Below are 20,130 nucleotides of genomic sequence, written 5' to 3'. Positions count from 1 at the left end.
AGTTCTTTCCAGATGAGTCACTTTATAGTCAAACTCCTAAGAAATTCTTCTTTTCCTCCTACATGGCTATTTGAAGTCTACACAAAATTACCGAATTGTTCCCAGGGAACTGCTTGTATATGAATTTTCCACCTATACCATTTTTGTCTGCATTTCAAAAGATTATATTTTTTTTAAATGAGAGATGATGGTTTTAACAGCATTGAGCCACTCTATCCTCCTTAGTCTTCCTCTCTTGACAAGAAGTGGTTTCCTCTAGCCACTGCCAGCCAAGGCACTTAACAGCAGAGTGGTTTTTCCCTTAAGATTTTAGGGAATGACCCTGTCCCAGTTTGTCATAGAGTATAAATCTGATTCCCTTTTTTTACTAGCCCAGAAATTAGCAGTCAAAGATGACCCAATGGTATAATTAGGTTCTAGGAATTCCTCTCTCTTACAGGTAATTGTCAATATCAGCACAACAAAAAATAGACTTTGCATTTAGATTTAAAATGTTCAAGACTCCCTTGTTGCCAGATTTTCTATCTCAAGATTATCAATTCATTTGAATAATCAGCAAAAATCACCAGCCTTCTTTCGGTCTCTAAACTAGATTTAAAAGATTAACGTTTCTTCAAACTCAGATGGAGTCTGGCTGCAACTCCATGCCCAGAGGGCATGATGCATACACACGCTGCATAATGAAATACACTTAGATTTTATTAGTGAGTAATTCATGTTCAGAATCTCAAAACACTAATAGAATTAAATAAACAACTGGGAGAGGGAACCAACTAAATCAGGAGATGAAATTACTTAGCCAAAGTTAGAATGGAAGCAAGGCATCATAGTTTTTTATTCCTACTTAGACATTCACTTGTGAAAGAGAAGAGATAGAACCAAGTATTAGGACTGGTGGGGAGGGAGGCAAGAATCTGTCTTTTCAGCAGTCATATTATCAAAGCAATGGACAGAAGGTTGTATGTGTTCAGAATCATAAAAAGAAGTGCACCTGATTCAAGTTGTGTGAATACATAAAGATCAACAGCACTTTCATCCTATTAGTGTACCTTGTAAGTTAAACACTTTAAACCAAACAATTTCCTCCCTCTTCAGACAAAATCAAATACTAAAATAGAAATTTTTTTCTTAACAAAAGGCAGTGAAGAAGAGGTTATAGCATGTATTAAATTGAAACTATTCAGTGAAGCTTTTTCATTCAAGAGTAACTGAGTCAGGGCATTCTAGTAATAAATTAAGTATTGCTTCTCTTCCATGGAGAACAAATCATTTCTCATTATGGAAGCAATGTCTTTGATCCTTGTATTCCTGGAGGATTCCGGAAACAGAAAATGGAGCAAACTAAGCCTGTAATTCTGGAGAGTGGCATGGGTGGAGTGGGCAGGAGGGCCTTGTAGTTACCATTTTAGGACTTAACCTATACACATCTTTAAAAGAAGGGGTTTGAACCTTAACATGTTGCATATTAATTATTTTCTAGTCTGCCCACTCTTTTGAACAGAGAGCTCCTTGAGAGCAAGGACTGGTCTGATTAAAGGCGTTTCGCTCAAAGCCTCTGCCAGGAGGCCTGGCGCAGAGAATACTCAATAAATAAATGTGTGCGGAAAGGTGAAATGGAGAGATTAGGCATACTATAAATAAGGATGAGTTTCTGTGAGGTCAGTCGAACTTAATGGGAAATGTGAGACACTGGTTCATAGATGGAAACTCCAGAAAAATCGGGGCAAAAGAATCCAGTTGATGGCAACAAATATTTCCTTCACTCCAATTTTTGGTTAACTTCATGGGCGTTTGCATCTCCTGGGAAAAGGATAATTAAACCTAAAGGAATATTGACCAAATGGAATTCTTGTGCCTGAAGGCTCAACTGAAATGACGAGAACACCGCAGGTAGCGGTGGAAAGTGTATCTTTCTCACCCACTAGTGAGAGGACAAGCAGGGCGTAGGCCTCAACGAAACTACATCTCCCAGCGTTCCGCAAAAAGGCAGGAAAGGGAGTGAGCGCGGCCTTGGCGCGATGCTTGCTGGGAGTTGCAGTTTCCACAGACAGTGAATAGGGCATGTGATCGGAAAAGCCGCGCTTGCCTTTGAGCCGGAACAGGATGACTGGGTTGACCGATGCCTGGCAGCTGAGCAGACCAATCGGCTGCCTAGAACGAGACGTTTGTGTTTGAAATTAGCCAATAGGAAGCATACGCTGGAGTTTCCTCTCCGCCCCCTACGTCCCGCGCGCGAGTGCGCGGAAGGAAGCAAGAAGGCGGCGCGGAGCTGCGGTAACCAGCGGAGACGTTGATTCCGAGGGCAGCCCAAGGTAGCGGGGCGAGGCGACAGGGCGCCGGAGTGGACTTTCCGGGGACTCCCGGGTCCTGAGTGGGCGGAACCGTCCGCTGAGGATCCCTTTGCGTTTCCATCGCTCTTCCCTCATTGTTTGAGGAGCGCCCGTGCGTCGGACCCGGAGAAGGACCGGGGTGCGGGAGCCCGCAGTAGGGAGGGGTAATGGGGGCTGGAGGGAGGTGCGCGGCGGGGCGGGTGGGCCTGCTGGGGCGCGGGAGAGGGACTGCGCGGGTGGGGGTAGGCGAGTCTCGACCGTGGCGCGCGCGCAGGGTGTGCGCAGGCGCGGATACCCCGTCGCCGCTGGTCTCTGGTCCCTGCCGCGGGGCCGCCCCCGCGCCCCCCGCGGTCAGCCGGCCCTGGCCCCGGCCCCTCGGAGACTCTGACCACTTGCTCTGTAGATGACTGGCTCTAACGAGTTCAAGCTGAATCAGCCGCCCGAGGATGGCATCTCCTCGGTGAAGTTCAGTCCCAACACCTCCCAGTTCCTGCTGGTGTCCTCCTGGGACACGTCCGTGCGCCTCTACGATGTGCCGGCCAACTCCATGCGGCTCAAGTACCAGCACACCGGTGCCGTTCTGGACTGCGCATTCTACGTAAGTGTCCTCAGTTTTCCCTCTTGCTCTCTTTCTACATTATCATGTCCCATGTTAATAATCTCCCTCTTACAGTTTTGGGTTAAGGCTTCTAAGTCGGTGGAATTAGAGGGACAGCTGCTTAGCTCTTCCGGAGCACCTACCTTGGGCCAGATGGGGAGACGCAAGTATTGGAGACTCCCTTTCAAGTTGAGTCTAATGGAGCAACCTTACAAACTTACTGGACATCTGGCAGTTTTATTTGAAATTTTCCCTAGAAACAGTAAAATTTGTTTGTAAGATTTAGAAAGAATGCTCTTTAACTCTTACCCAGTGTAGTGAACAAAGTGTACTGGCCCTCAATTTGCTGATGTAGTTTTGTGAGGAACACCTTACTTTTCATGTGGCTTTCTTTTGCTTGTTTACAATGAATAGTAATTATCTGTAACTTTATTTTGTAGGATCCGACACATGCCTGGAGTGGGGGATTAGATCATCAGTTGAAAATGCATGATTTGAACACTGATCAAGGTAATATGGCCATATTTTTACTAGTTTATTTTTTAACTTGTGTGGTTTCTAGAGTGTTAAGTATTTATTTAGGGAGAGTCATTTCTAAATTGCTTAGACACAGAAGTGGCTTGAATTTAGAACTTTTTTGTTAAATAATAACCTTAAGGTACTGGTCTCACGCACACTTACAGACATGCACACACATATACACATACATATCTATATATTTTGCAATAAATTTCTTTGTGATCTCTGTCCCAAGTTTTACATCAAGTAACACTCAAATATTTGACCTGTATCTTATCCTTAGAAGTCAACTGGATCCCGTTGTGGTCTGTTCTTGTAGGACAGTGCCGATGTTTGAGAGTTCTCTTTTTCAAAAGATAATTTATTTTAAACCAGAGAAAGACAGATTTAAAAAAAATTTCTTTAACATTATAAACTAGCCACCCCTGTCTTAGTACTGTATGAATCCTGTTCATATAATAATTTAGCAGTAAAGTGTGTTTCAATTGCATTTATTGAATGAATAACAAGATGACATGTTTTAGTTAATTAGTTTCGTAGAGTCTGAGATAAGAAAGAAACACTGTGATCCAGATTTTCTTGTGGCTTGGGGTCAGAGATTGGAATGGAACTCAAATGCACGGAGTTCTCTAGCTAAGCCATTTATTTTTATTTTTATTTTTTTGGTATGTGTATATTTTAGACAAAGAAGTTCTTAAAGGAGATTGCAGAGCACAGGGATAAGACTAGATAGAGGATGAGTTGGACAATGAGAGGATGGATGGAGGAAGGGGTACAATATTTTGTCAAAAAGGGTATTGACTCAAGAAGCTTTTGGTGTGCACAACTCTGTGATTATACCAAATACTACAGATTGTACACTTTGGGTGAACTGTATGCTTTATTAATATGTATCAATAAAATTGGTTAAAAAAGAAGCTTTTGGAGGAAGTCATTTTATCTTATAATTTATACCTGTAGATGTTTGAGTTTTGTTTGCTAGCAGCTTACTCTACATGGTAGCATTTATAGGTTTAAGTCCTCTTTATTTGGAAACTTGGGGGGAAAAACCACTGAAAAACAAATGCATATTTTAGATATTAGAGACCATAATTTAAGGAATGGCTGGTTAGTCTCAGAAGATCTTTGTCAAGTCTTGCTATCCAGTTTTCTTATTTAAATTGTGTCTTTTAAGCAGATAACTTTCTTGCTTGAAGCCTTCAACCATGTACGTATGGCACAGATTGTGGCACATGGTAGACAGTAATGTTGAGCGAATGAATGAGATAATTTGAAGAGTTGAAATTGAAAGGAAAGAATTATGTATTGGAAGTTTGACCCACCATAAAAATCAAGTGAAATAATTGTCATCATAAACCTTCCTGCTTTCCTTATTCCATGCTTTCAGATAATTCTGTAACATTTCTTATAAGCATTGGCTTTTAATGCTTAAGACAGGTCTTCGTTAAGATCCAGAAGCCCAATATTCCTCATTCATTTGTTCATTCAACACGTATTCCTTGAGTACCTGCTGTGTACCAGACTGCGCTACATACAATCTCATATAGAGTTAAACATGGTTCCTGATTTTAAGGTATTTGGAATCAAGTGGGGAAAGTAACAGACTTATCACCATTTCACTGTAGTCTGAAATTCAAGGCAACCTTTGGTAGGTGTCATGACAGTGTATCAAACTGTGCCATAAGGTAAAGAGACAGGTATGGATGGATTTCTTGCAGTCCTGCAGAAATTTTCCATATGTGGATATTTCTGTGGAGTTTGTTGCAGCTGATTCATCACTGTTGAATGACTGCTTCCTTTTCTCGTTTATTTGAGGGATCTTTGTTTAGTAGAGGTAGTAAAGCTAGGTGTTGCCTTTTTTTGCTTATATTCCTATAGAAAATCTTGTTGGAACCCATGATGCCCCTATCAGATGCGTTGAATACTGTCCAGAAGTGAATGTGATGGTTACTGGAAGCTGGGATCAGACAGTTAAATTGTGGGATCCCAGAACTCCTTGTAATGCTGGAACCTTCTCTCAGCCGGAAAAGGTAGGCACTTTATGTTAATAACAAAAATTAAGGTCCTTGGGATGATTTGATTTGATGCATGTTTGATGAATTTGGTGTTGAATTTAGAGGTTAAGAGTCGATGAGTCTTTTTATAACCATATAGAAATATTTTAACGTAAAGGAAAATTAACTTTGGGGTTTTCGTCAATTTTTTCTGGCAGTTGTTAACTTTTAGTGGAGAGTGCTAGACTTAAATAACCTGTTTTTACATGCTGTTACTGTGGTACATCTAGGGACTGAGAAGCAGCTTGCTGCTTTTTCAGAGTATCATTGAGCAAAGATTTTCATTTGACCTAAATTGGGTTTGATATTACCAAACCAGAAAATGGGATAGAGCATTCACTCATTTTCATTTATGACCTGAGGTTTCATTAGAGATGACTGTTAGTAGAGTGAAATGTTTTATCTTCTCAGGTTTAGTGAGAAAGGTGTTCCATGTTCATGGCTTTTACTTTTTTATTTTGTTAATCCTGACAGATGTAGTTTGAAGGCTCTAATGAATGAAGGTTCTTAAAGCTGAAACTTTGTATATTTCTCTAACCTTTTGATCTTTACCATGAAAGTGTAATTGAACATTCTTGATGTAGCCTCACCAGCCTTTATCAGGTGGTAGTTAATTTTAAAGATGGATTGTTTTAGCAGTTCAAAGGAATCCTTCACTTGAGTCTATTTCCTCAGTGTAAATATACTACTCAGTTCCTCTTGGCCATCATTATACACTGTAGCACATCCAAAGAGCTATTATTTTTGTCACATCACAGTCGAATCTACTCTTGGCAAGACCTTTGTTCAGAATAAAATAATTGCATTGTTTCTAGTTTTGATTTATGGTTGTATGTAACATGTTAAGAGCTGTGATAAATTGCTGACAGAATATCATATAATGGACAGCTACACTGAATCAAGCTGCTTATTGGTTCAGCAAGGTTCATTATGTCACTTTTTTTTAATACTTTCTTTGATAAATGTATATACCTAGTCAGTAACATGATAGTGGTTTCGCTTGATTTATGATCAGTGGTGATAGAAAGCAGTCTTAGAAGCTTGTGTGTCACCTGTGTAGTAAAGATTTAAGATAAAATCCTGATATGATTGTACCATTATAAATCCATCCGTTTCTGGATCCTATGTTTTGTAAGTTTGATACTTCACACCTCGGAGATTAATTTCCATTTTTCTGCAAACATTTTGTTTTCTGAATAAACTATCGCAAATCTTAAATTTCTCCTATATTTAAATCTGCTACTTAATTACTGTTTTGAACGTTTAATTCCTTGTTTTTTACTTGGTCAAATTAGTTGTTGAATTTTAAGGCTAGATTGTAGAGACTGTTGGGTCTTTGCATTGTTATATCTAACTTGGTTCCCTCCACTTGTGGTACATAGTTGCTGTACTCGTGGTTTCTTACCATATGGTTTAATTACTGAATATTAAAGAGAAGTTTTTACCAAATCGTGAGCCTGTTTACGTTTTTTACAGCAGTGCTTCATGTTTAAAAAATATTAGATCAGATTAAATTTGAGCTACTTATTATTTGAAAGTTATTATCAGTACAGTTATATATCTGAAGTCTACACTGAAGAAAAAGATATAATATGATCAGGAAAATATTTTTTTTATCACCATTTTCATGAATTTGCTAACTCTGTAGTCTCCAAATAACATATTCAAAAATAAACTAAGTGTTTGCTGTCAGGAAATTCCGTGAGTCGTTGTTTTTGTGGAAATTGGTTTTAATATTGAGGAAATGGGAATAGAAGGGAAAAGAAAAATATATGCTTTCGAAGGAGAGGAAAGACTTATAAAATTTTTCTTAAATATAAATTTCTGTCTTTAGTGGTTAGTATGAAGTCAGGGTACAAGAATTTGCCTTGTGATATGCCAGGCCACTGCCTTGTCTTTTAATTTTGGGTTTGTAATGCCACCAAAAGCAAATAAGCAGCTAATTAATGATGGTTCCTTCACTTAGCCTGGAAATACCTATTTATTTGTTGTGATGGCTGGGAAAAGTCAAAATATTTAAGGAATTCCAAAATGAAATCTCCTTCCAAAAGGTGGTCATTAAAAAACTTGAGTGCTGGCTTCTAACATACGAGGTTCTAGGTTCAGTGCCCAGCCCCAGGACCTCCGAAAAAAAAAAAAAAACGGAAAATAATTGTTTTATGAAAAGCCTGAAGCCCCTTGAAAGGTTTTTGTGAAAACTTTTTAAGAATTGTCTCCTTTTGCAGTACTTTTGTCATCCTTATATTGTCTCTAAATGATACAGGAAGGCTGGAAAATTTTTTTTAGTAATGAAGAGATTTAGTCTTCAAAAATGCCTGTGTAGGGTGAATTATAATTATATCACATGATACTTGGTGAAGTATTAAGAGCACCTAGGGTTTGCTGGGTTTTGCTAATTACTTTGTTTGAATACCTAAAATTTGTACCTGCCTTTAGGAACCTAGTCACCTAACTTTTTTATTGTTTTATGATTTTATGAGTGGGGCAGAATGTCATTTTCAGGCAAGTAAATGGTTTTTTAGCAAGTGTTGTTCTCTCTGGAAAGGTGTACACTCTCTCGGTGTCTGGAGACCGGCTGATCGTGGGGACGGCGGGCCGCAGAGTGTTGGTCTGGGACTTACGGAACATGGGCTATGTGCAGCAGCGCCGGGAGTCCAGCCTCAAGTACCAGACCCGCTGCATACGAGCCTTCCCGAACAAGCAGGTGCTGACCCATTCTTTTCCCTTTCTGGAATTTGAAAACAGTATGGTCGTATGTACTAATGATTTGGTCACTGCCTTTTAAAGCTTCATTTAATTTTTGAGTAATGAGTTAGATGTATTTTCATTTAATATTTTGACAGTCTTGTGTTAAGAGGCAGTGTGTTAGCTCCATTTTGAAGGTGACTTGATGTTCAGATTAAGTTAGGTAATTTGCTCATTATTGTCCAGTGACTTGAATAGGGGTTTTCTGATTCCTTGTTGATTCCTGGTCGGGGATGTATGTGAGAATGGAAGAGAATTTTGCAGATGTTTCCATTTACAAAACAGTGAATTCTGATTTAAATATGGAAATTTGGACTTGTGGATTTTGCTGTTCTCTCTTTTTCCTCCCTCTTTGTAGATCTAATAATAATAGAAGTCTTTCCCCCAGAAAGAATGCCATTGAGGTTAGGGAGGTAATGTCCCTCGTATAATGACTGCAACTCTTGATAAAAAGCATGGGCTACCTTCCAACACCATTGCTAAATGGATTAGGCTGCTATTAGTGAGCCCCTCAGCTCTCCCCTTCCCCAATCCTTGACCATCTAAGGGAAGTTGATGTGGTCAGCTGCAATAGGAATTTTGTAAGAGAATAAGTTATTGAAAACAGTAGATGCCATGGGAATCCTTTCTCTGTCCTTTAGTGGTTGTGGAGCTTGAAGCAATGAGATAATTGGACATAATTTGTGTCATTTATTCTCCTGGTCCTTCTATCTTGAAAGGCCAGTACCTCAAATGACGATCAACAGTTCTTTTTTTCAGGAAATTGTATGTTTCCCTTTAAGATAAGGTATTGCGGCTTTGTGAGACGTAAGATATTTGAATACATGATTAAAATAAGTTTGCATTCATAAATAGTATTCTTATATGTCTTTATGCCTCCTGAGATTTTTCTGTAGTATTAAGTTTTCAATTTAGGACAGAAACTTAACTAAAAGTGGTGTTTTACTGATTTTTTTTCCCTCCTTAAGCAGGTTTTCAGCAATACATCTTCCATGCCTTGAAAGATTAAAAAAAAGATACAAAAAATAGATACCACATTTACCTTATCTTATACTTTCTTTAATGTATTTTTCTTTCAAGAAAAGGTAGGGAAAGGTTGGAAATTGTAAGCCACATTTGAACATTCCAGAAAATCTCAAGCGTTTATTTATTTTTTCATAATTTGGAAAACTTTAACATTGAACAAAATTTAAAAACATAATACGATGGTATTTAATATTCAAGTCTATCATTTATTATAAAATCAACTCCCTGTAGTTAAATGCAAGAGGCAGTATGACCGAGATTGTAAGGTTTGCTTCCCAGTAGATTTGAATTATTGACAGCCCTAATAAAGGAAATATAATTCTTAAGAGTTGTTAGAGGTGAAGAGGCACAGAGCGAAGAAGAAAATATTTTAACTTAGAAAACAGCAGATTTGAGTTCCCTTTGGACAGGACAACAAACATGATACTGAGACCCTTTAAAATTCTTGTTTAAGTTTGACAAAATAACTAGAAATTATTGGTTGCATTGTACAAGGCATTGGTACAGTGAAGAAAACAATGGTGATAGGCTTAGTTGTTTTTTTTGGAAACAGGTATCAGTCATATGCTTAAGCTCTTGGAATGGTCATGACTACATTAGAACAGCTTAACACTTTGTTAAAACTTGGCTATATATTTTCATTTCTGAAATAATCCTCCTCTTTAGTGTGGGTTGAATTTGGGAATTAGTGTCTTGTTTGTAGAAGCTGAATTTATTGTTTTTGTCTTTCTGGTTCCCTCTTGCTAGGGTTACGTATTAAGCTCTATTGAAGGCAGGGTGGCAGTTGAATACTTGGACCCGAGCCCTGAGGTACAGAAGAAGAAGTATGCTTTCAAGTGTCACAGACTAAAGGAAAATAACATTGAGCAGATTTACCCAGTCAATGCTATTTCCTTTCACAACATCCACAATACATTTGCCACAGGTAAAGTATGGCATGTTAGCCCATATCTAATTATTAAGATAGCATCATTTTGCTTTAACTAGAACACTAAACATTTAAACTCAGGCAGAATTCTTTTTAAAACTTTATTTTGAAATAACTTCAGACCTCCAGGACAGTTGCAAAAATAATTCCTATTTTTCTTTCTTCTGAACATTTGAGAGTAGGTAGTGTATATCATGCTCTTTGAATACTTCCTTGTGTATTTTCTAAGAACAAGGATATTTACTTATGGGTGACTATACTTAGATTTTAAAAAAACATTTGTGCTTGCTTTTTGTTGTATTTTGGAAAAAAATATCTGGTACAGTGCTCCTTGGGAAATGTAACTCCTGTGGCCTTAAAAATTAACTGTTAAGATAATGGTTATTTCTGTGTCTGGTATTAACAATAGTTTTAACTAGTTTGAAATTACTTTTTGTAGGTGGTTCTGATGGGTTTGTAAATATTTGGGATCCATTTAACAAAAAGCGGCTGTGCCAGTTCCATCGGTATCCCACTAGCATTGCCTCACTTGCCTTTAGCAATGATGGGACTACACTTGCAATAGCATCATCATATATGTATGAAATGGATGACACTGAACATCCTGAAGATGGTATCTTCATTCGCCAAGTGACAGATGCAGAAACAAAACCCAAGTGAGTATGCTTCACCTGTATTTGAGCCTTTTCTTGCATTCAACCCAGGATTTATTAATTTTTCTAAATTCATGAATAGCAGTGTTGATGCCTGCTCGATATTACAGCTGACTGTAGGGTTGGAGTTGATTTTATCTTGTTCTCCCAAGCTTTCAATATCCGTAGGTTGATAGACGTCTGATGGATAAAATTGTGCCTAGTTGTTTTGTAGAGAAGAATGTCAAACTCTCATTCTTCTTGAATAGGCACTATTATTTGAATCTCTGGAGTTATTACTAGCTCATTGCTTCAAAATTAAGTTGAGGAATTCAAGAATAATTTATTTTAGTAAAATCTATTTAAGATATTTAAGAATTTGAACTGCCAAAAATCTTTCCACAGAGGTTATTTCTTTAATATTTACACAAAGTGAATGACCTTCAGGTTTTATTGGAAAACTAGAGTAATATGGCCTTGTCTGGAATAGCAAATTTCCTTAGTTTTGAAATGTTTCCAGATGTCTGTGGCTCCCACTGTTGACTGAGAGGAACCATTTACATTTTTTGGTACCATCAGGGCAAAGCTTTTGACTTAATTACCTCCACCAGGCTTCTTGGAAAGCCAATACTTGGGCATGTTTAACTGTAAAATACCTGCCTCCAGTGCTTTGTCCTACTCTCTGTCCTTTTCTTCCCAGCCATTGGAGGAAATATTTATGGAATAACAGCATATTTTGAGGATTCCAATACTTTTTTGAATTAAAATTGGTATGGTACCCTTGGAAAATTTGTTTTGCCCCTGAGAGTGCAGATTGTACCTGAGAGGTGGCAGATTATTAAATATTCGGTATTAGATACTTTAGAGGTTTGACTTTAGAAGAGACTTAGCATGTAAAGCCTGTTGGATAAAGGACTCTGTTTGCATTTAATCAATCATTTTTGTATCTCTTGTCCTGGCCAGCCATTTTTATCTCATACTGTTCTTTTTTTCTTTTGAACTTGTAGGTCATCATGTACTTGACAAGATTTGATTTACTTAAGTGCCATGTTGATGATAATAAAACAATTCGTACTCCCCACTGGTGGATTTATTACTATTAACAAAGAAACCAGGGAAAAATACTAACTTTAATCTTATAAGAACCTGAAAATAATGGAAAAGAGGTTTTTACTAATTTTTTTTTTTTAAATGACCATTCTTAAGTGCATGAGATGGTTTAATGATGTGCTGCTTTAAAGGTATTTGGGCAAACAAAATTGGAGGGCAGTGACTGCACTTTTGAGAATTGGTTTGACCTTGGTGGTTTTGCTTCCATTGTGAAAATAAATGTTTTGAAATAAATATAGGTAATAAAAATCCCTTTTTTCTTTTTGGATCTTAAATGATAGAGGAAAAGGTTCTTGAACCTTTTATTTTTTTGCCGGTTTTAGTTGCTAATTCTAAAGCTGCTTTAGACTGCCTCACGAGGAGGTTAATCTACAATTAAACAATATTTCCTCTTGGCTGTCCATTATTTTCTGAAGCAGATGGTTCATCATTTCCTGGGCTGTTAAACAAAGCGAGGTTAAGGTTAGACTCTTGGGAATCAGCTAGTTTTCAATCTTATTAGGGTGCAGAAGGAAAACTAATAAGAAAACCTCCTAACATCATTTTGTGACTGTAAACAATTATTTATTAGCAAACAATTGATCCCAGAAGGGCAGATTGTTTGAGTCAGTAATGAGCTGAGAAAAGACAGAGCCTATCTGTGTATTTGGAAAATAATTGTAACGTAATTGCAGGACATTTAGACAGGCATCTATTTGGACCTGTTTCTATCTCTAAATGAATTTTTGGAAACATTAATGAGGTTTACATATTTCTCTGACATTTATATAGTTCTTATGTCCATTTCAGTTGTCCCAGCCGTTGGTGATTAAGGTTAAAAAGAAAAAAATTATAGTGAGAATGAGATTCATTTCAACTTAATGCCCTGAAGCAGAGTACAAACTTAGCTTGGCCTATTCTGGATAGTTTTGAATAGCATTTTTGTTGTTAAACACTTCTTAATTTATATTATTTTGTAATTTCATGTTTCTAAAAAGGACTTGGACCTTAACTGAAATTGATTTTTTCCATGATGTATTTTTAAAAAATTATTTTGATACACAGAATGTCTTATTTTTATTTTTTTAAGTATTTCAGTGAAAACTTAGTATAAGTTTGTACCCATCTTTTAAATGTATTTTCTTCCTTGCAGGTCCACCTAATCATCTCGTGAAATTGGTTCTCTATGGAAAGCTTTGTTTACTTCCTACATGCTTAGCCCCTAAGGGATGCGTCACAGTCATTGTGGACACGTTCTTTAGGATGTGGTTTTCTCTGTTTTCTGTCTTACAAGACACTGGTCAGTGTACCATTTAATCCTTTTTTTGTTTAGGATCAGGAGTCTGTTCTTGTGCAGTAGTCTGAAGAATTGTGTGTCCCCGCCACCCCCAGCAAGCCTAGTTGCTGTTTATGAGCAGCTTGAGCTCTTTTTGTAACATATTCTAAACCCATTTTTTCTGTGCTGTCTAATAAATCAGAGATTCAGAACCCTTAAATTTTGGATGTTTTTAAATGATGGCAATTAATGTAATTTACTACTTAAAAACACTTCTGTAAAGCAAAATTTCCTTTACCAAAGGCATGTTGGGGATGAAATTTTACCTTTAGATCCACACTGCTTTGTTTAATTATGGCCACTCTGATGTGCATTGGGGATTTTGTCCTGGGTAAAGTGATCTGTTGGAGTTCTGCCATTTCCCTCATACTCCCTTGCTGGACCAGCAGGACTCTTGAGCCAACTGTGCAACTTCACTCAGGATGAATGTAGACCGTGGCACCTGGCAGGTGTCCTTTGGCATGATGCTCTGCTAGTGCCAGTGTAGTAGAGCACATGTAGTTCCCACAACTCTGTGCTCATGAAATCATCCTGTACTCACAGTCAGATGAAGGGCCCTTTTGTACTTACCCATCAAATGCCAAATGAAAGCAAAACCCTTGGGATGGTAAATAATGTAATACCAGGGGACTAATAGATTTATTGGTTCTTTAGTGTGGTTATATGCTTTTAAAATTCATAACCACTTGGTTGAGGACAAAGCATCCATTTAAAACATGGTGTAACTAAGAATTAATGTAGTATAAAAGGTCATCAAGTTTTAAAGCACCATTGTGAACTTTGTTTCAAGGTTGAGGTGTAGGAGTACTTTTTTTGTAGTTCCATTTGGTTGTCCTGTTGTCTCTTGAATCCAAATGTGTCTCAACTTAAACTTGGTCTCCCCTCTCCCCAAGTGCCACTTAATCAACTCTCCTTCAACCACTTACCGGTTTGTGATTGTAGCTTCTGGTCCCCAGGTTATATCTGTAGTTACCTTGGTATTTCATTGGTCTTACTTATCCAAATTTCCTTTTATTTTTCACTGTTTCTTCTATTTATCTTTCTTTCCTTTTCTTTCTTCTCCTACCATCCCATGACCTTGAAGGGTCGCCTCTGCCTTGCTGGGTGAGTGCAGCAGCCTCCAGTCGCTGCCCCAAGCCCTCCATCTTCTGGAGCAGTGACTTTGAAACCTTTTGACTACGACCCATAATATGAAATACATTTTGAATCACAGTCCAGAATACATAGTACATATAACTAAGAAGTTTTAGAAACACAGCTTGCCCTTCTTTCATGTGATACACCTGATGTTTTGATGTTTTATCTTTTTTTTTTTTTTTTCAAAGAGATGCTGGTTGTGGCCTGTTGACCTGATTTCACAACAAATACATTGCCACCTGTAATGTAAAAAAACTGCTCAATACCATGCAAAACTATTATTGTTTTAAACTTAACTTTTTTTATCATGCTGTATTTGGAATCTTCCCATTGCTCATAATAGCCTTTCAGTACTTTCTAAGAAGATACACTTCTTCTAAAGCTTTCAGATCGCCAGGAAGGGGCTGACTGACTGGAAAGGTGCTCTCTGAAGAATGGGGTGGGGCTGCCCTTCGCTGGGAATTCTGTGGTCAAAAAAGATGGACGGTAGCCTCCTAAAAGCTTGGAGAACTCCGGCAGTGAAGAAGTCCTTGAAACTTTATGTAATCTAGTTTTTCCCAAATTTCTTTGACTCTGAACCTTTATTCTGTCACACCCTCACCCTCAACATTGTACCTTTTACGCTGAGTCAGGCCGTTTGCTTCACTGTTGCTCTCATACTCACATGCTGCTTCTCAAATCTCATAGTCTACTGAGACTTTACCTCTTTCTGAATTGGTCTTTCAAGTTTTAACTTAAATCCTTGTGCAAGTCCGACTCTAAATTCCTTTCCCATATATCTGTCCATTCTTGTTCCTGCTCATAAATGAGTCTGCCCTTTCTCAAATCTTGTTTGAAGCACCTGCTTACATGTACTTACCCATTCCTCATACTGCCTGGCATTTTAACCTTCCCTACTATGCTGATCAAGTGTAGACCCTATTGGGCCCTTTTGATATTGCTGAATGACAAAGGTATACAGATGGTCCCTTTTTCGGAATAATTTGTAGTGTTTTGGATTATAGTCACTCAGTGTCCAGTGCACTAGACGTGAGCTTTGGCTTCGTTAATTCATTCAGTATACTTTTAATAAATTTATTCTAGGAGTAGTGTATGTTCATTGTAGAAATAGATAATATCATGTAAAAGTTTAATTCCATTATCATAATCCTACAATAGGAGATACTGCTTAATGTTTTGGTATGTATCCATCCCTCAGTTTTCTCTGCTTATTTTCTGTAAATAAAAGCTTATGTTAACCATATCATATGAAAATACCTGGGAGGAAAGACTTGGAGATTTTATTTGGGTTGGCATGACTTACAGTACAGGCTACATGTCCTGCATGGCATTTGCTTTGGGGAGGAGGGGAGGTGGCATCCTAGGTATATTTTGAAGTAACAGGTGGCAGGTCACCCCTAAAGCATTTAAAGCTCGATGTAAGTCCTTATGGCTGTGGATAAGAGGAATCTGGTCATGGGAGTTCATGCTGTGCACAGGGAAGAGCGACTTCCGATTTGTACCTCTAAGCATACGGGCTGGTGCTCAGAGTGGCTAGAGACAGTTTGTAGGAGAGCTGCTTCTCATGTAGGCTCTATTAGATGGTTTCAGAGTCAGAGTCTCAGGCACTTACTTAGGACTCAAGTGCTCATGAGCAACACTGGTGTGGGGCGAGTTAGTATATATAATCTTAGAAAACTTGATTTACACTAAATGTCTTGCTCCAGGCACTTAATATATAGTATGAAAAATTTTCCAGCTGTCTTGGAATATGTTTATTGGCCACCTAGTATTTGATTATTTGAACAAATATCCAATACCTGGGACTCCAGCGGTGAGTAGGATAAATGAGGTTCCTGCCCTCACTGGGTTTCTAGTCGGAACTAGGAAGTAGCTGGTAGCAGAGAAGTATATAGATAATTATAGCAGAGGAACAAATGCTTGTATCAGTATGACGAGGCTTCATTTTTAAGCACTTGGCCAACCGTTGGTTCTCACAACACTCATTAGTGAAAAGGGCAGGTAAGTTTGGTGATCATTCTTGTCTAAGGTCATGCAACTGGTTAGTGTAGGAGCTCTGGTAATCTGGATACCAGGAAAAGCAGTGTGGACAGAAAACCCTTATTAAAGAGGCTTCGAGTTAGTACGTAAAAGAGGAAAGGATCTATGAAATCTTTTTTGAGTCCGCCCACCCCATCCATGATCTGCTAGGTTATTAGATTGAAGAGTGTAATGTAACAGGATGAATCTTGGGAGTCCAGACTTTGACCTTGGCTTTGAATTCTGGCTCTAATGCTTAATTTATTGTATCACTGGCCAGGTAACTTAATTTCTGATCCTGTTTGTTTCCTCATTTGTAAGATGAAGATAAGTTATGGAATTAAGATCCATGGGATGGTATATAAAATGTTTATCAGGGCACATTTATCAGGGCACATTCAGTGTGCCCTGATAAATAGCAATCCCTGCTCTTCTGGGACAAAAAATATCCAATCCATTTCTTTAAATTGTAATTATTAGCCAGCTGATTTATTTAAGATTTTTTCCCTTTTTCATAAATTAATGTTCTCAGATGTCTATGGGGTTCCTAGTTCTTAAATTTGCCAGTATGTTTTATTTTAAAGTTATGAACTATTTTAAAAGTTCAGTGGATCACATCCATAAATCTACCATTCAAATTTTAAAATGTTAATATTTGGCCCTATTTCTCTAACTTTTGAAATAAAATTTTGCAGTACAGTTGAAGTCTCATTTGTACCCTTCCCTCATCCCCTTATGATTTCCTGTTTAGGTGTTGTACCTATTTATGCTTTTATGTTCATGTAGTATCTGTATGCAATATGTGTTAAATATGAAACATTGTGTAGAAGTGGTATATCCTTTCTGTCCTGCAGTGAGTGTTACCCCCTATTCAGCATCACATGTGGTTTATAAGTGTGGTAGAAGGAAAAGGACAAAGCTACGAACAATACTGTTTATAAAGAAGAAAACTAAACAAGAAAACTAAGTAGTAAGGCTGTATAGCTGCATGGTTGAGCTGAGTGTGACTTCCCCATTCTTATGAGATCAGCCACCATTACCAAAATAAAGGCAGTTGTCTCTGATTTGCTGGGACTCTCAAGGATGAAAACTGCATAATCTAACAAGCTTTTTCCCCTAAGAAATATGTGTTAATAGTACCCAATAAGATTAGGTATATTAACACCTGTGTTGTCATCCGGGAAGCAAACCAATAGCTCTCGTTTTGTGGTTTTTCTCTCCTTTGACTTCCCCACCTCAGTCTTTGAAATGTCTCTGGGTAGCCCATCTCTCACTTGGGAAAGTACTGATTTAAGCTATTAGGACTAGTTACAGCAGTTTGCTTTAAAAAATGGCACCTGGCTATGTTGCTTTGGAACTAGCGAGAAGAGAAATGAAAGCTGCCAAGGCCGGTGACCACAAAATACCAATTGGACCATTGAGTACAAAGGCACTTTTCCCTTGATCAGTGGCGTGCTGGAACTGTGCTTTCATTTTCAGAGGATACCCATAGAACTTGTCCTGGGGTGGTTGGAGGGCACTGGCTTCTTTCTTAGGAAGCTTTTTGTGTCCTGATGGGGAAAAAAACCTGAAGGTAAAAACCAGACTGTATTGTGATTTATATAGAGAGCTGTAATTGGGAGAACATGACGTGAGTTGGCCTGCCTGTTTAATAGAACGTGTGATTTGGCAGCTGGCTTTCAGAACTTCAAATGAAACAATTGTTTTGGTTTGTTGTTTTGCTTTCCTGAAATATAGCATTGGAGGTATGACTTACCAAATCACCTGGCTTAAATAGAGAAATGGGGGGAAAAATCTAGCTTTACAGAGTTTCAATGCAGTGTGGAATCAGACAAGTAATTGTGGGTTCATTGTTAATGGTTTTATTTCATTAACTAATTTCCTTAGAAATATTCTTTAACCTCTGACCACGCTAGCCAACTTTACACAGTTAATATAACCTGAAGAAGCCATACAAACTCTACCTGCTGGTCTCAGCAGCATCTAAGTTTGCTTTTCCAATGTTGTAATGAAGTACTTTTCATATCCTTTATAGGACTCTGTTATAGACTTGCAGTAATTTAAAACCTGTGTACCGAGGCTCCTGACCTTGTTACAGCATCACTTTATACTTCTCAAAATACTGGCTCTTGAGGGTTTTCTTAGTGTCAGCCACATATTCTTGAAGAGTTCAGATGATTTGTCTTTGGTGTTATTTTACCCATATGTCCTTATTGAATTACCTGACAAAAATCCATCAATCCTTTCATTACTTCACAATTTAACCTGGCATTCAGTGATTAGCATTCACCGCTTAAAGGAACACTGTTGCTTGGAACACTGGCAGTGTAGGCCTTCATCAAGATTTGGGTATAGAAGCAGCTCTCTTGCCTGGGCTATTTGTTCATCTGGATTGCTGGTGATACTCTGGAGAAGCTCAGCTGTCCATGTGTGACTCCCTGGTTTAAAGTAAGACCATGGAGGACAAGTAAATTAACAGTCTCTTACACGTTGACCTTATTTGCTGTTCATCACGGGAGCATTGGCCTCAGTTACTAGCAGAAGCCTAGAATGGCACTGTTCATTGAGAGTTTGGTACTTGGGAGCTTGGCTTTCTGCCTACTTTATTTATGTTAAAAGCATGTAACCTGATACATGTTGAACTTGACCTTTGTTTATCTTTACAGTAAGACATGCCATTTCAAAATAATCCTGTGCTTCTGCTGTTAACCATTACTCAGGGCTTTGCTTTTCACTCACATTTAAAGCTATCAGAGTAAGAGAAAGTCTTTCATTAGGACTCCACTAACAGAATATATGATAAATTGACTTGTCCTAGAAAAAGAAGCAAAGCAAATGAGACTGGAGGGTGTATTCAGTTCACTCAAAGAATGAATTTTTATGGATATTAACACGTTTTTAATAAACGATTTTATCTGTCCATTGAACAGGAGGACCTCTGCTTAGAAACATTTGAGTACCGTCCACGTTACGGACGTGGCACGTGAGATATGTGGGGCACATATCTAATGAGAAAATTTTAAACCGAAAACAATGAAACAGTTTGAATTACCGAAGAATTCCATGCTGGTGATTTGGGATAAAGTTCTGGAATATTTGGATTCATTGGGAAATGATAGGACTAATTGAAATTGAAATTTGAATTTAAATTGGGTTGTCACTGCAAAATTACCAGGCAAAATTTCAGAAAAGGTTTTCCTATATTGGTGCCAAAATAAATAGGAGCCAGAAGAGAGAATTCTGTTTCCTCTTTTGGACCTTGGTTAGGGCTGTTTTGCCAACATCCTAATCTATTCCAATCATTTTAATCTAAGCTGGTTTCTCCAGATCAGAGCTGCTTAGTGGAGTGGGTGAGAAGTAAAAAGATTAGGGGAGGTTATTTTTAATAACTTGCTAGGGGAGCAGGTGTAGCTCTGCCTGAGCACCTGCTTTGTGTTCATGAAGTCCTGGGTTCAATTCTCAGTGCCTCCTAAAAAACAAAAAAAAACCAAAACAAACCTTGCTGCCTTGAATGCCTGACTAGATTTGGAAGTAAAGGGGAGATGTACTTCTATTTGTGTTTGGCAACTCGAGAAGAACCTGACAAAAGGGAAATGTACTGGTTGGACAGGGTGACTTCTGTGCCAGTCTGTGCCTTTAATGCTCATGCGTGGAATTATTACTTTTATGAGAGGGAGAGTTATCTTGCTTTTATTGAAAGCTCTTTAGGAATATAGG

General features: G+C 38.1%; 1 protein-coding gene across 6 annotated transcripts; it reads left to right on the top strand.

The window, feature by feature from the left end:
* The first annotated feature begins 2,211 nt into the window (after positions 1-2,211).
* BUB3 (BUB3 mitotic checkpoint protein) lies at positions 2,212-17,112 on the top strand. 6 transcript variants are annotated; one of them, XM_058298177.2, is made up of 8 exons: positions 2,212-2,469; positions 2,734-2,928; positions 3,369-3,438; positions 5,326-5,477; positions 8,047-8,205; positions 10,020-10,197; positions 10,640-10,856; positions 13,075-17,112. In XM_058298177.2, exons 2-8 carry the CDS (start codon positions 2,734-2,736, stop codon positions 13,082-13,084), a joined length of 981 nt encoding a protein of 326 aa, XP_058154160.1. In that variant the 5' UTR covers positions 2,212-2,469; the 3' UTR covers positions 13,085-17,112. The 6 variants fall into 6 exon arrangements, with proteins under 6 accessions (XP_058154160.1, XP_004474647.1, XP_004474644.1 ...); XM_004474590.5 differs by having other exon boundaries at positions 2,215-2,312; XM_004474587.5 differs by having other exon boundaries at positions 2,215-2,312; positions 11,840-17,112.
* Positions 17,113-20,130: the final 3,018 nt, after the last annotated feature.

This window comes from Dasypus novemcinctus, chromosome 6 (genome assembly GCF_030445035.2).
Source record: "Dasypus novemcinctus isolate mDasNov1 chromosome 6, mDasNov1.1.hap2, whole genome shotgun sequence".
NCBI lineage: Eukaryota > Metazoa > Chordata > Mammalia > Cingulata > Dasypodidae > Dasypus > Dasypus novemcinctus.
This window is presented reverse-complemented; position numbering and strand designations above follow the sequence as displayed.